The sequence below is a fragment of the Hippopotamus amphibius genome, chromosome 4, assembly GCF_030028045.1.
Source record: "Hippopotamus amphibius kiboko isolate mHipAmp2 chromosome 4, mHipAmp2.hap2, whole genome shotgun sequence".
Lineage (NCBI taxonomy): Eukaryota > Metazoa > Chordata > Mammalia > Artiodactyla > Hippopotamidae > Hippopotamus > Hippopotamus amphibius.
In genome coordinates this window covers 125,013,584-125,030,847 of record NC_080189.1, presented here as the reverse complement: position 1 = coordinate 125,030,847, position 17,264 = coordinate 125,013,584, and the positions used below count along the sequence as shown (strand labels likewise).

At 37.4% G+C, this 17,264-nt stretch overlaps 1 protein-coding gene across 7 annotated transcripts in view; it reads left to right on the top strand.

Moving 5' to 3' along the window:
- ARHGAP21 (Rho GTPase activating protein 21) overlaps window positions 1–17,264 on the top strand; it is a 120,041-nt gene that overhangs the window by 47,564 nt on the left and 55,213 nt on the right. For 6 of the 7 annotated variants that reach the window (XM_057731486.1, XM_057731489.1, XM_057731490.1 and 3 more), the window contains 2 exons: window positions 710–889; window positions 3,478–3,502. In XM_057731486.1, the coding sequence (XP_057587469.1) occupies window positions 710–889; window positions 3,478–3,502 (205 nt within the window). Of the gene's footprint in view, window positions 1–709; window positions 890–3,477; window positions 3,503–8,521; window positions 8,639–17,264 lie in introns of those variants that run through there. The other variant, XM_057731492.1, reaches the window with a different exon arrangement.

Genomic DNA, 17,264 nt, shown 5'->3' with positions numbered 1-17,264 from the left:
AAACTGAAGCTGGTTCAAGAGGGAGATGAAAACACGGGGCAGTGAGGGGCAGGGACGAGGCGGTAGGGTCAACCTCAGATGGAAGAATTGTAAGGGTGGCCGTGCGAGAGGGATGAAGCGTGGGCTCCTTGATTTGAGATTGCAGAAGGTTTTTACTCATGCCCAGATAACAGCGAAGAGTGGGGCAGAGGATAGCAGAGAACTGGGAAGCCAGGAGATTGGAAGGATTATCTATGTGGGTACAGAATTTGCGCTCAGAACCTGAAGCCTTGTCTTTTATTTTCCAGTTTCCTTTGCTGCCGTTGGACTGATAACACGTTCAGTGTTCTTACTCAGCAACGGTTTCGTGTCTCTTCTTTCACGGTTTCTGTTTCTTAGTCCTTAGTGCTCTGTGAGATTTTCTTTGTGTTGCCATTCATTCCTTCTATTGCGTTTCAACTTTTAGCCATTGTAGTTCTCATTTCCCAGAGTTTTTTCTTGCTTCTGATTAACTTTTCATAGCCTCCCTCTCTAGGGAAAAAAAAATTGAGTTTTTGATAATCTGGGTGATTTATTGTACTACATATAGTTCATGCATCAGAATATGGTTCTTTTTCTCCAGTAAGTTCCTCTCTGCACTCAGGTATTATGTTTTTACACATAATTTGTTCCCCAAGTGGTGAAGTATATTGTGTTATATAGTTAACTTATAAATGTCTTTTCATTTTAGGTATCAAAAAGTAAAGATGGAAAAGAACAAAGTGAAACTGTATCACCATCCGAAGATGAAACATTCTCCTGGCCAGGTCCCAAAACAGTTATGTTGAAAAGAACATCTCAAGGCTTTGGTTTCACATTAAGGCATTTTATTGTTTATCCCCCAGAGTCTGCAATTCAGTTTTCATATAAGGTAAGAGAAGTAGTCAAAGTGGGGCACAAGGCAGTTCCTGTCTCCTTGTCTTCCCCTCATCCTGCCTTCTTTCTATCTTAAAAGAATTAAGTATTATATTTGCAATTTTATTATATTCTTTTCTCTCTTAGATATTTTTCTCCCTTCTAGAACAAAAACTTTACTCTCCTCTGAAAGATCATACTGACTACAAACTCCAAATATTTTTTACTAGAATTTCTAATTCTTGACTTCACTCTACTTTTTCTAATACCTAGAAAGGTGGTGAGTCTTCTGGGCCAAGCATGCAGAGGAAATAGTTCGTTACAATGTTTGGACAGTTATAAAAAGTCATTGGAATTAGACTAACACTTGACTTTCAGAGAGGTGATATGATGGCAAGTCACAATTTAAAAACAGCCCCCCCCCCCCCCCCGAGTGAATTACACTAACATGCTTCAACATCTAGGAACATGGTCTAATAAAAGGTGGATAGAGTCATGATAATGGCAGCTGACACGCTGAGTGCTTGTTCTGTATTCTTTACTATTCTTTATGGACATTATCTCACTTTATTATTGGCCCCATATAACAGATGTGGAAACTGGTCTGAGTCATATAATGAGTAAGAGGTGGACCTAGGATTTGAACGTGGCCAACGTGAATGCCTGATGCTTAACTATTGTACAACAGTGTAATGGAAATAATGACATTCAGAAGACTTGGGAGACTTTGGTCAAGCCCCTTAACTTCTTTTGGCCTCTAGATTTCCATTCTGATTTGAGGGGATTGTACTAGAAGATTAGAAAGCCCTTTCTAATTCTACATATCTATGAGTCTAGAGCTGTCTTTTAAAACGTAGAGTCAAATTGCTTTTGGAGACCACATTCTTTTTATTATTATAAATTTCATTATTTTATTATTATCTTTGTTAAATATTTCTATCTATATGTAAAAGATAGAATGTCTTATAAGGTAAGCTTCTAAGGGACTTTCCTGGCAGTCCAGTGGTTAAGAATCCATGCTTCCACTGCAGGGGGCACGGGTTCAGTCCCTGGTCAGGGAAGTAAGATCCCGCATGCCACACAGTGTAGCCAAAAAATAAAAATAAAAAAGATAAGCTTTAAAAAGTACTACAGCGTTTTTAAGAATTATAAGTAATTGCTACCTTTGGAATTAAAATTGACCAATTGACCAGTTTGGTGTTCCTGAAATGTATAAAACAGTTGAACTGGATTCCTTAAGAATCTACTTTATCTTAAAATGTCTTAAATAGTATAACTCGGGTATTAGGTCACATATGAGAATAATTGAAAATTTAAGAGTCCCTTGATTTAATTACATATTAAGGCTGAATTTTATATTTTGTCTTTTGGTTTTGTTTTGAAGAAGAGTTTTCGATCATGATGACACAGATAGTACAGTTTTTAATAAGATAATTTAACCAAACATGGGTTTAAAATGCATTATTATTATTGTTATTATTGGAAAACATTTCTAGAAATTTTAGAGGTGCAGTGTAGCTGTTAACAGCACAGTCTTTGGAGTCAGAGGACCTGGGTTTGAGTCCCACGTCTGCCCCTTGTTAGCTTTGTGACCGTAGGTGAGTCTCCTGACCCTCACGGTGGTTGTGCTGAGTACGTGATGTGATGCGTGTGAAACAGGGCAGGAGTTGGCAGGCAGGAATCGCTCATTAAACCTCAGCTATTAATGCTGTTATTTAACACCGATGTTCTTGCAAATAGGTCTCAGTCGTGTAACTTTTACATGGAAAATATTTATTGGATCTTTTCAGTGATGGAAATTCGTTCATTCACTTCAAAGGAGTGCATAAAAATTAATATTGTAGAGCTTTCAGAAAATGTGCAGTTAATACAACAATGTCTTTATTATGTTATGTAGCTGGCAACGTTGGCAGCCTCAGAACAAGGCTTATAACCATGAAAAAACTGTGTATTTGGGCAGCCAAAATAAAGGTCAAAAATTATATAACAAATTATCAGCCCTTCACTAAATGTTTTTCTTTCCACAGTACATTGTAGTTTTCATATGGTAGAGGCTCAACAAATATTTGAATAAATGTATTTTTATGCTGGTTTTTCAAAGTTGCTTTTCTGATTTCCCAGCTAGAGGTAGACACCATGGCAGCAAGACAGCCTGGTTGCAGTGAAAGGAGCCAAATAGATAAACCTCAAAATTGAATGCAAGAAATTAAATATATAGCAATTTGGAGTCAGTTTATACAAAGATAGTTCTGGGTCCTATATAATAGCCCCTAAAGGCACATTTTTTAAGGTATAGTACATAAGTGATGACCAGCCTGGCCCTCTTTGTACAGCTGCTTACTTCTGACAACTCTGCTTGGATGTCTGTTTCAGACGTCTTACACCCAGTATGTCAAAAATGAAACTTCTGTTGTCATCCTCATAAATTGGCCTGACCCGCAGCTTTCCATGTATGACAGCTTCATCCTTCTGGCAAGAGGCACTGTTAGTGAGACTATAATTGGCACATTTTGGGGAGAGCAATTTGAATTGAATTGAGCCTTGCTGTGATTTTGCCAGTTATAAACATTATTCATATATGAATATGTATTTTTTATTTTGTAGGATGAAGAAAATGGCAACAGAGGAGGTATGTTTATAAAATTTTAATTTTTCTCTGAATGTTTTTCTACCCATGCCCTTCCATCCTTTAAGAAATATTCAACGAGATGATATAGTTTTTGGAGTCCAAATATATATCAGTCCTTAGATGTGAGAGTCATAGAAATTAACATTTTTCCCGTGGACTTCAGAATTTCATGGATTCTATTGTGTCATCATGGCTTGAATGTGTGATGATTTTATTGTTAATTATATATTAGTGTTTATGTGGGAGGATGTATCATGATTCTAAGGGAAGTAATTCTGAGATTTTTTATTCAAGTAGTAGTCTTTTAACTTTAGTGATTCTTTCACTGTGTGTTTTATCTACCAGATTTATTGGTTCAAATATTGAGAAGTAGAGTATTTTGATTCTTGTAGTTACTCTTACTCTTGATTTAAACATATTTAATGAGCTTAAAAGGCTGGGGATGGGGTAATTTCTTAAAAACTGCCGTTTATTTTTGTTTTAATTTTATATAAACTTTAATGAGTTAAAATTTATACACAATAAAAAGCACCCATTTTAAAAAACTTATTTCTAGATAATTTTAGATGTTTAAAAAATTATAAAAATAATGAAAAGTTTCCACATATCTTTCATTCAGCTTCCCCTAATGTTAAAAACGTATTAGTACAGTACAGTTAACAGAATCAAGATGTTAGCATTGGTATGACACGTCTTTCTAAACTGCAGAATTTATTTGGATTTTTGCCCCTTTCTGTACCCGAATTCCATGTTGCATTCACTTGTCATGTCACCTTGATTCTTCTAGTCTGTGACAGTGTCTCCATCTTTTCTTGTAATTCATGGCCTTGATACTTTTGAGCAATACTGATCAGTTACTTTGTAGAATGTCCTTCAATTTGGTTTTGTCTGGTGTTTTCTTATCATTAGTTTGAAGTGATGCATTTTTAGCAAGAATACCCATTTCATGTAATTTAAGTGTATTGTTATACTTAAGGTTTTGTTTTGATAAATACATAACTTGGAAACCAGCATTCCAATCAAGATGTGATATCCAAAAGAACCTTTCCATCATTCCGTAAAGTTTCCTTGTGCTGTTTTGCTGTCAACACTCTGCTGGCCCTAGATAATCACTGATTTGCATTCTGTCACTATAGATGAGTTTTTGCCTCTTCTAGACTTTCTTATAAATGGAATAATACGTGTATTCTTTTGTATCTTTCTCTTGGCATAGTATTTTTGAGATTTACCATATTGTACGTGTAGGTACTAATAGTACTACCTTTTTTTTTTCTTTCTTTCTTTTTTTTTTTCTTCTTCTGAGTGGTTTTCCCTTGCCTGAATAGACCATAAATTGTTCATCCACTCACTGTTGATAACCTTTGTAATACCCATATCTGATTTGAGGTTTTGGAATGGTTATGTCAGGGGTTAAACTGAGAGGAGAATGGTTTCTTTTGGCACTATCAGAAGTAATCTGAGCATGTAGGGTGAGGTAGGACCCTTCATAGTTACCACCGTTATGCAAGATGGGCCACTCCTGTGTCACCATCTGTCATGCACCAGGACTCGGGATGGATTCCAAATGTTCGTTGGCCTTAGTGGAGAAAGGGGAAAACTGACAAAAACAGCATAGGCAAGAGAAAAGAAGACGTTGATGCTCTGTCTCCCCATTACCTGACAGAATGGACGACCTACCAGACACACAGCACCTACAGTTTCATGCCTGTCGTGTTCAAGTTTCTGCTGGGAGAAATACACTGCTAATAAATATAGAGGGACTTAGTTATAAAACTTTGCTCTGCAGATGATTATATTTCTGACATATCCTTTCACTGAAGTGTGCTTTGACAGGAGAGAGCAGACTTAAGCATCTGTAAGGGAAAACTTGGAAGAGCTAGATCTAACGAAAGGAGAATTTGGAGAGGCATGATAAAGTGACACTAAAGGGTGTGATCTGCTGGGAAAAATTACAATTTAAATACTATTTTATTTATTTATATTTATTTAATCTCATTCAAAAATGGGTTTGTGGCCACATGCACGTGTTACAGTAAGATCAAAATAAGATTAAAAAGTTTATGGGGAAAAAATGAATTAAACTGACATTTAGGAGGTTTAGTCCACATAAATGCATGATGTAGATGTTCTCAAAGATGGGCTATAAATTTGCTTCTGAGCTTTTCCAGTGGCAAAAAAAAGAGAGAGAGAGAAAGAAGGAGAGAAGGATGGATGGTTGGATGGTTGGATGGGTGGATGGAAGGAAGGGAAGAGGGATTATTATTTAAGGATTGCTTAGGGATTCACATTATCTGTGAAAAACAACATCTGGTTTGCACTGAAGTCTGGGATAAATCTCTCCCATGGTTCCTCTATTGGAAACAAAGAATAATAGAGTAGGTAGCATCCTCAGGACCATCCCTTTATATGACTATTTTTTAACAGATTGCTCAATGTAAGCTAATTTCAAAAGCCCATGGTCCAATTTAGTGTAAACAGCTTCTCAACTGGATACAGATTTGCTGCCCAGGGAACCCATGGCACTATTTGTAGACATTTTTGGTTGTCACAATTAGGGGTGGGGGGGAGGGAGGGGGTGCGTGTGCTGCTGGCTCTAGCAGGGAGAGGCCAGAGGTGCTGGTGAGAATCCTACAATGCACAGGATACCCTCCCCCTTCCCCCTCCAAAGAATTATCTGGTCCAAATGTTAATAGGGCCAGTGTGGAGAAACCTCGGCTTATAGTGATGGACACCAAAACAGTGGCCCCGCTGTACAGGTCCCCAAGAGTCTGGCTTAATCTGGTGACAATACTCAGACCGTTTAGAAGAATGGGTATTCAAGACTACATATCCGGGACTTCCCTGGTGGTCCAGTGGCTAAGACCCTGCACTCCCAGTGCAGGGGATCCCGGTTCTATCCCTGGTCAGGGAACTAGATCCCACGTGCTGCAACTAAAAGATCACACATGTGGCAACGAAGATCCCTCGTGCTGCAACTAAGACCCAGACCTGGTGCAGTCAAATATATAAATAAATTTTTTTTTAAAAAAAAGACTGCATGTGCAGTGATCTTTAATGATTATTATCCCTCACAACTGAATTTTGATCTGAATTGGTTACTGCTGTAGTTTGAGGTTAAATTATCTGGCCATTCTGCTGGCATTGCATGTTGCAATGAAGGTATAATCATAAGTAAGAAAAACGTTAGTTTAAGAAAATATAGAGTCAATCAATATGTTAATAACTAGAAGATAAAATAGCTTAAAAAATTCAAAGAATGTAAAAAATTGAAATGTAATACACTTATCTGGAGTCCAACAGATGGAGGGAAAAATAATTATAAGCTAGGTTAACAATTGAATTTAAAAGGCTAATAGGAGAATTAAAATAAACACAACATAAGTAAGGTTTTAAAATAAAGAGAAATACAAATTCAAGCACCTTACCTCCTCTGAAGCAAGGTCCATCAAAGTAAGGTTATTTATAAAGTCCACAATGTCTGTATGTTTTCTTCCTAAGAAGATGACTATGAAAAGATATGAGACTACCTAAAGAAATTATTTTATGATATATTTGTAATATACTTGGAAGGAGAACTATTTGATTTTGTATTTTTTGGAGGGTGATAGAAATTAATATATGATTGAGGACTTAATCTTTACTAGGAATCATAATATATGTTATCAACCTATCTAAAACTCACTATAATGCTGTGAGGTGTGAGATAATATTCCCATTTTTGGTAGATGAGGAAACTGAGGCTGAGAAAGATATAAAGTAACTTGCCTAGGATCACACAGCTAAGTGACAGAGCTGGGCTTCCAAATCAGGCATGTGTAACTCTGAAGTGCATCTTCTTTAAACTATGCGATCTTACTTCTGTTGACTTAAAAAAATTGTGTGACATATGTAGGGTCAAGAATTAGTAGATAAATATAGGGTATATTTACTGTTAGGAAATTAACTCTGTGAAATGCCTCTGCATTGAGAAAGTTAAAAACAAGGAAACCTGAGTGACTTCCCTGGTGGTCCAGTGGTTAGGACTGCAAGCTCCCAGTGCAGGGGGCGAGGGTTCAATCCCCAGTCGGGGAACTAAGATCCCACACGCTGTATGACGTGGCCAAAACAAACAAACAAACCAACCAAGGAAATCTGTTCCATATTTGTGAACACTTAAGGACAAAGAATTCGTGGGAAGGTCAGGGAAATGCCAAGTTCAGAGGCCCCAGACATCTTATAGGAGCAACCACCACTTGTTATTGGACTCTGAATAGCTGGCTGGCAGTGGACCTGGAAAATTGAATGAGTTTAAAGAGTTCCTGGTGCTCTGTGTCCTTCTGCCTCCCAGGGCCAGCTTGCATTCGTCATCCCAGTTGGCAGTGGGGGGTCACAGGCTGGTCTACAGAGGCCTACTTAGCTAACGTTTAGTACACATCATACCATTTCAAATAAACCGATCAGGTCATCCGTCAGAACATATTCTATGTGAAAAAATTCCTTCTGACTTGTGAACAATCATTTATAGATCTGTTTTAAAAACGCAACCTATTTAGAGACAGATGACATATAATCTATTATTTTGATTCAGCTGAATGTTACGATATTTATTTTATAGTCTCATTTCCTTTTCAGACTTATTTTCAAGCGTTAACTGAGATTACGAAATCCTTTTATATGAATTTTGTTTAATGAAATAGAATCCCAACCTCCGGTGTAATAATCCAAGTCAGAGCCTGGACTCACTGGAGAGAAAAGAATTCCCAGAATTTTATTCAGGCTCCTGAGAGATGCTGCTATGTTGCCAGAATTCTGTGAAACGGTTGAAAGGTTTTGTTTGGTGTCCTTCCCTTTTGGCAATTCAGTGGAGTCTCTTTTGCCACTTAATTTTCTGATTATTCTCTTTACCCAAGTTCTCTATTCTGTTATATATTATTTCTCATATCTTGTGTATATATGTATACTCTCTTGTGTTTTAAAAGTTATTTTTCTTTCTTGTTGGTTAGTTTTCTGTACTATAATGCAAATACTGTTTACAAGAAAGAGGCCATTAAGGAAGAAAACTATTTTTTGGTGATAATAATGCTGGTGGATAATTGCTCTCTCTTGCTGATGTCCTGACGTCCTTTAAATCATAAATAATCAGAATAAGAGTTGAAGGTTAGTAATTACCATTATTTCCTCTTTTACTTATTCTATGAGTAAAAATTCTACCTCTGCTTAGTTGTAGGGACACTTCCAGTGTTCTAAAATGCGTATATCATTTTGTTAGGTGCTTCAATAACTGTTGGATTTCTACTTTGGCATTAAAATTTATATCCAAGCATGTTAATAATAGGAAAAAAGTACCTGGGAATTCTATAAACTTTCTCAGCAGTAAAAATTTGTATTTTGTGATTGCAGTCACTTCTGACTAAACAGTCTATGTTAGAGTTTTCTAATGAAGGATATTTTAGTGGCAAGAACTAGAAGCCCCCCTCAAGCCACCTGAGGAAAGATGTGTTAATTCTAAAAAAAACAATAGGGCATCTCCAAATTCAAAGTTAAGCGCTGTAGGATACCTAGGGCGCCCCAGACACCAGAATTAGGACCTGGAAAGCCATTAAATGCAGAGTAACAACAACAAGAAAATCTTGGCATATGATCTTCCAAAGGCCCAGACTCTGCTACTTACAGGATGATTTGAATTTTGATTATACATGATTGTCTCATGTGCTGACCTCTGTAGAAGGTACAACTGTCACTGTATCTTCTTCCCTCCTTCCTATCTCATTATAATAATTCCAAACTCCCCAAGAGAGAAATCTAATTGGCCTAGTTCATCATTTAATGAACAGCACTCACTATGTTTAGAGAGCAAATGTTCTTCAGTTTAATGAAGAGCTAAATTCTGTAGAGCTGAGAAAATTGAGTATATTTTATGCCATTGATTTCCATTAACAGATTGAAAACCTATTCCCTCAGGATAATATAGCACTAAAATATGGACCTGAAAATTGGTTGGAAGAAGAAATTCTTATTATGGATAGGTCTGTGGTCTGTGGTGTAGAGGTAGGGTGTCAGAATTGTGTTCATGTTACTTTTGAAATGTAGCAATACTAACCGAGTGGGCTCCACAGATCTCATAATAGCTTCGGGAAGGAGCATTAACCGAACGCCTTAGGATCCATTTTTAACTGTACTGACATTTAAATTATTTGAGTTTTGAGTTTCTCTGGTAGTTAGGCAAATATACTAATTAGTTGCATATTTTTATTAACTTCTAGTGCTGTTCAGTTGAACAGCCACAGGTTGTCTTACACTGTCTTGAAGATATTTTACAAAGTATAAATGATGATGATGATGGTGGTGGTGATGGAGATAATGCTGATGATGGTGATGATGGTGGTGGTGATGGAGATAATACTGATGATGGTGATGATGATGGTGGTGATTGGTGATGATGGCGGTGGTGATGATGGTGATGGAGATGGTGGTGGTGGTGATGGTGATGATGGTGTTGGAGATGGTGGTGGTGATGATAGTGGTGATGATGGAGATGGTGATGATGGTGATGATGGTGGTGGTGATGATGATGGTGATGGTGGTGGTGATGATGGTGGCGATGATGATGGTGATGATGGAGATGATGCTGATGAAGGTGATGATGGTGGTGGTGACAGGGTGCTGCAGCAGCTAACTTACAATATGCCAGGTGCTGTTCTAAGACTCTGCATGGATTAACTCATTTAATCATGACAACAACTTTCTAGGATGGATATTATTATCACCTCTGTTTTTAAGATGAGGAAATCGAGGCACAAAGTGTCTAACTAGCGAGTGGTAGAGTTGAACAGCCTGATTCTAGAGTTTCCTCTCAATTTCTATCCCAGCTTCTCAAAAAGATCTTTACTCTCACATAATTCATTCTTGGAAATCTGTAAGAAAGAGGGTTCTGTTCCCTTGAAAGTCAAGCAGTATTAAAAAAAATCAGATTCAACTTTCAGATATAATTTTGTTAACGTAGTATGAGCATATCATACTTGTTCTTTAGTTTTCCTCATCTTCATAATTGAACGTGTACTATTGGCTTAAATCTGCTGGGCTTAAGAACAAAGCATCATTGCTTTACTGTCTGCAGTTGATTCTCATCTTTGATTTAGTTATATAACAAATGATAACACTTTTTTGTTTTTGATTTTTACTTATTTTTGTGAAATAATAAGGGCACTTACAGGTATTTGCCCAAGATAAATGAAGCATGCCTGCAAAAATATTTGTACAGAAATGCTCATAGCTGGTTATTCATATTAAATAAACACTGGACTGAGTTGACCTAAATATTAACCAACACGAACTGATGACCAAATGGTAGTATATCCATATAATGGACTACACACGGCATCATGGATCAGTCTCGAACATTTCTTTTATTGAGGTGGAATTCACCTAACATAAAATTCACCATTTTGAGTGAACAATTCAGTGACACTTAGTACAGAATTAAAGGACATGTATGCTGTGTGCATCTGCCGCCTCTATCTAGTTCCAAATTCCATCACCCCGAAAGGAAACCCATGTCCAGTAAGCAGTCATTCACTGTTCTCCCCTCCCCCAGGTCCCTGGCAACCACCAATCCGTTTTCTGTGCCCATGGACTTAACCTATTCTGGCTATTTCACATAAATGGAATCCTGCAGTTTTCATATGGCTTCTTCCACTTAGTGTAGTGTTTTTGAGGTTTGTCCGTGTGTCACTTATATCAGTACTTCATTCCTTTTTGTGGCTGAATAATATTACGTTGTATGTATTATATATACCACGGTTTGTTTATCCGTTCATCCATGAATGTACATTTGAACTGTTTCCACCTTTTGACCATCGTGGTTAATGCTGCCATGAACATGCATGTACAAGTATTTGTTTGCATTCCTATTTTTAATTCTTTAAGGTGTATACCTCTGAGTGGAATTGCTAGGTCATATGGTAATTCTATGTTTAACATTTTGAGGAACTGCTAAACAGTTTTCCATAGCACCTGCACCATTTTTACATTCCCATCAGCAATATATGAGGACCCCAATTTCTCCACATCCTTACCAACGTGTGTTATTTTACATTTTTGTATTATAGCAAACCTAGCGAGTATGAACTGGTATCTCATTTTGGCGTGCTTTGCATTTCCTTAATAACTAATGATGTTGAGCATCTATTCATGGGCTTTTGGGGCATTTTTATATCTTCTTTGGAGAGATGTCTATGCAAGTCTATTGCCCATATTTTAATTGGGCTGTTTTTCCTTTTGTTTTTGAGTTGGAAGTGTTCTTTTTATATTCTGGATACTAGGCCCTTATCAGACACATGATTTGCATATATCTGCTCTCATTCTGTAGGTTGTCTTTTTTTTTTTTTTTAAGCCCTTTATTGGAGTATAATTGCTTTACACTGTTGTGCCAGTTTTTTGTTTTTTTTTTTCCCCCCCACTGGAGCTGATGTTCTTTATTTTATTTTTTTTTTAATTTTATTTTTTTTGGGGTGTACATCAGGTTCAATCATCTGTTTTTATACACATATCCCCGTATTCCCTCCCTTCCTTGACTCCCCCCCCTTGAGTCCCCACCACCCTCCCTGCCCCAGTCCTCTAAGGCATCTTCCATCCTCGAGTTGGACTCCCTTTGTTATACAACAACTTCCCACTGACTGTTTTACAGTCGGTAGTATATATATGTCTGTGCTACTCTCTCGCTTTGTCTCAGCTTCCCCTTCACCCCCCGCCCCCTCCCATACCTCGAGTTCTCCAGTCCATTCTGTGTATCTGCATCCTTGTTCTTGTCACTGAGTTCATCAGTACCATTTTTAGATTCCGTATATGTGAGTTAGCATACAATATTTGTCCTTCTCTTTCTGACTTACTTCACTATGTATGACAGATTGTTGTGCCAGTTTTTGCTGTACACCAAAGTGAATCAGCTGTATTTATACATATATCTCTATATCCCCTCCCTCCCACAACTTGTAGGTTGTCTTTTTATGTTCTTGATAATGTCCTTTGACGCACAAACTTTTGATGAAATCTGATTTGTCTACCTTTATTGCTCATGCTTTCCCTGTCAAACTCATTCTGACTAATGCAGAAGCCAAACACAGAAGAGTGCATACTGTCTGATTCCGTTTATGTGAAACTCTAGGAAAGACAAATCTTAACAAATATGTGGTTGCCTCAATCAACTGGGATGAGGCACAAGGGAAGTTTTTGGCTTGATGGAAATAAATGTTCTATATCTTGATTGTGGTGGTGGTTGCATGGGTGTGTACATTTGTCAAAACTTACGAACTACGTATTTAAATGGGTACATTTTATCTTAGGTAAGTTTTAATAAAGTTGATTTAAAACAAAACATCTTCAATTTAGTTATTCAGTTGACTGTTGGTGGACATTTAGATCTTTTCCAGTGTTTAGCTGTTTCATACAGTGCAACCATGAGCCATCTTATCGCATGTACTTTGCGCATGTATGTGCTCACTTCTGGTGGGTGTGTATATCTAGGAATGGTATTACTGAGTCACAGGTATGCATGCAATCACATTTAGTAGGTACTGCTGAAACGTTTTTCAAGGTGATTATACGGATTCACACACTTGCCAACGGGGGTAGGAGGATTCCAGTTGCTCCGTATCATCACTGACACTTGGCATTTGTCCGTCTTTTTAATTTTATTCATTCTCGTGAGTGTGTAGCAGTGTGGAATTTGGGTTAATTTAAATTTTCTTGACACCAGGTTGATTACCTTTTATTTGGTTATTAGCTATCAGCCCTTTTTTTAAATAATTAATATGTGGGAATCTTTACTTTCGATGAAGATTTTATTACTTGTATATTTAGCAGATATTCAGCTGTGACTTGCCTTTCAATTTCTTATTAGTAATTCTGATAAAGGGACATTCCTAATTTTAATGTAGTCCAAATTGTCAATCTTCCCTTTTATGGTTAATACTTTGAGTGCTGTTGAAGAAATTTTTTTCTATTCCATGGTCATGAAGACATTCTCCTGTATTGTCTTCCAAGGTGCTTTATTGTTTTGTCATTCACAATTAAACCTACAATTCACCTGTAATTAATTATTTTTACATGTGGATGGGATCAAGGTTTTTTCCCCATTTGGATATGCATTTGACCTGGCGCTATTTAGTGAAAAGTCTGAACTTCTTCTACTGCTCTGTAATACCATATAGTGTCTGTATATGTTTTGATCTGTTTCTGGACCTTATTCTATTCCAGGGGTTGGCATGTGGCTCATTTTTATGCAGCTTCCAAACTAAGAATAATTCTATATTTTTTAAGGGTTGTGTAAAAAAAGAAAAATATGCGAAAGAGACTGTATGAGTCCTGCATTTACCCTTTGGTCCCTTACAGAAAAGTTTTGCCAAAATTTATTCTGTTCCATTGGTCACTTTCTTTACAGCAAGGCTGTGATCTTAATTACTATGGCTATATAATGTGTTGCTATTAGGTAGAGTAAGTCTTCCAATTTTGTTTTCAAGATTGGATTGGCCCTTCTTGTCCATTTGCAGTAACACATGCGCACGCGCATGCACACACACACACCCCTTCTTCTGGAATTTTGATTGGTTTTATATTATTTCCAATAGTTGAATATTGGAAAATACTTGAAATATTGAATCTTTCAATCTATGAATATCGTATATCTCTCCTGTGAATGAGTTTGAATTTTTCTGTATCTTTTGGGATAATCATTTGATTTTTTTTTGTTTAATCTCGTAATATAGTGAATTATGAGGCTGAGTCAAAAATTATCCGCACTCTGGCTGTAGAATTTATAGACGTTTTAATGTAACCGGAGTGCAGATAATTTTTGACTCAATCTCGTATATTGATTTATTTTTTAAATGTTAAACCAACTTTGCAATCCTGAACTAAACCAAGATTGTTCTTAGTGTATGATGCTTTTTATATATTATCAGATTTAGCTTTCTATTTTATTTAGATTTTGCATCTCTGTTCAAGGATTGCCTTCACATAAGGGTGGACTTTTTGGTCTTTTTGATATTTGGCATATCCGTTTGGGTTCCCTGAGAAGTAGATGCTAAGACAGAAACGATGTCAAGACACTATTAGACATGGCGGAGATTTACTGGGGGGAATGCCTGTAGAGAAAAGCAGGAAATGACGGGGGAGACTTCAGACTGTGATTACAGGTCTGACGCCTGTGAAAGAAGAGAGAAAAGGAGGGATTTGGTAAGAAGGCCCTGGCTGCGGCACACTTCTCAGAAGGCCTGCGCTGCGCCAGAGAGGAGTCCCCAGCCAACACAGCCCCTTAGAGGAATGCTTTGAGAGGCGGGGGAGCCGCACACATAAACACGGTGCAGGTCCAGACGGGAGCTTTCGGTCAGCTGTGTTCTCTGCAGCAGGTTCTCTTGGGGAAATCTGAGCAGAGCACCTCCATCCTTGGCAGGGCTGGGCTTCTATCCTTTCAGTCCTACTCACAGGTCGTATTCCTTGGGAGGCCCCAACTTGAAAGCATATGGTGTTTTCCAGGGCCTGCTTCCTTGCTGGCCCCCAGTACTCATCTGCATGACCCTTTGAGACTGAGGGAGGCTGTACACAGCTTCTCAGTCTCAGCCTTTACTTTGGAACCAGAATTTGCCTTAAGGTGAAAAGCAGTGCAAAACATGGTGTTCCCTGGACTTCATTCTCATATTTTGGTTTATCGATTCCTGAAGGCAAACTTTTTTTTTAAGATTTTCTCTAAATCTTTGATGTTTGGCCATTTTGTAATGCTGCGTCTGGGTGGGGATTTATTTTTATTTTCCTTGTTAGGGATTCATTGAGGTTCTTATGTCTCTAGATGGATGTCTGTCATCCGTCTAGGAAATTTTCAGCCAACATCTCATCACATATTACCTGTGTCCTTCTGTAACCCAACGCTGTCTTCTTCTGGGGCTCCAATTAAACATAGGTTAGATTTTATTCCTCTACCCACCATGGCTCCTAAATTTTCTATTTCTTCTTTGGGTGTGTGTGTGTGTGTGTGTGTGTGTGTGTGTGTGTGTGTGTGTGTCTTTCTGGGATGCATTCTAAGTAATTTCTCCCTATATATATCCAGTAATTTTCTTTTTAGGTATTTGCATTTTAAATTTTGATTACTAGAAGTACTTCAGGGTAGTGTACCCAATGTGCTTGATCATGTCTTACAGTTTGCTCTTTACCATTTTTAGGCTTATTTTTAAAATTTCTTCAAACATGGTAAGCAGAGTTGTTTTATAGTCTGTCTAGTGATTCCATTATAAGAAGCCTTTGTGGATCTGTTTATCTCCCTTTTTTTTCCCCCTGCTGGTTCTAGCTTAGAGTGCGTTGTTTTTTGTTGTTGTCAGAATCTTCTGAGTAAATAGGACAAACCAAAACACCAGGAAGCCTCAGATGTAAAGGACAGTGATGACAAGGATATACATATGTGTATATATATATAAAATTTGAAACTGTGATTTTTTTTTTTTTTTAAAGATTGAAAGAACTTGAAACTTTTTGTCAGGGGGAGAAAGTGATAACTTTCAATATGTTCAATAGTTTACAAAATACAAGATGGAGTAGATTGCTAGTTCACAACTAGTAAAAGATGCAGGTAGGCTGTTTCCCTGATTCTCTCCTGGAAAATCCCTACTCATATTTTGGACACAGTTAATCTGAGTGATTGTAGTAAACAAGTAAAAACTTTCTGCTTCCTTATGTACCTGTTTCTGGGAGGTGATGGCAGTAACACAGATCTTAACCACTGCACCATCAGGGAAGTAGTAACACGGATCTGATACAGGAAAACAAAAATAAGAAGGGGGATTCTGTCTTTTATCAAGCATTGGTCATTAGAATGTTCGAAGTAAAATTTTCCTACATACCCAGACTAGTCATTATGTTTATTAAAAAATGTTTTTATGTGTTACTTTAAGAACAGAGATCATTAAGGGTGGAAACTGTCTTTCATTGTTGAATTTTCAGTTCCTACTAAGCACGTGGTACACAGTAGGAGCACAGATGTTTGTTGAGTAAATGTATTGAGTAAAGGGGAAGGGGGTACCACCGTGTTCACTTGTCACTATTCACAAATGACTGTTCCCAAAGCTGCAAAAGTTAGCATGTTAGTATCTGACCTCAGGCATCGAGGAACTGTGGTCTCCACTTCCTTCCTGTTTTACTTTCACCTCTCTCCCATCACTACCCCTTTAACACAAAGTCTCAGTGACACTTTAAATTTAGAAATCTCATTTCACATAGTTGCTAAGTGTGTAAGCTGGAACACTAATAACAAAAACACAGTAGTCCTGGACCTTAGCAGGAATTTGTAAAATGAACTGGTATGCTGATCAAGTTAGATGAGAGGTTAAAAAAAAAATCTAAAGGTCCAAGGAAATCATATTTACAACAATCTAAAATGAAAGGAATTTGATTCCATTAAAGTAGATATTGTCAGAAATCCAATTTTTGGAGTAGATTTTAAGGCTTTATAAGACACTGCATAAAGGTAGTTTGGCAGTCAAGAGGAGAAAGGTGATTAAAAAACTCTCTAATGGTTCTAAAACCTTTAGGAAATAGGAAATCTAGGATTTCAGAGAATTAATTGGAGATACTGAACAATAGGGCTATAAAGGTGAAAGTCCAGGAAAGTACCTGGTTGGAGTATTAATGTTCTAGACTGTCCTGGAAATCACTTCTCTATAGAAAATGTTGCTCCAGAGGTGACGTGTAATTAGGTGATTTTGAGCTGTCTTTTCTTAGCTGCTCCATGACTTAAGAC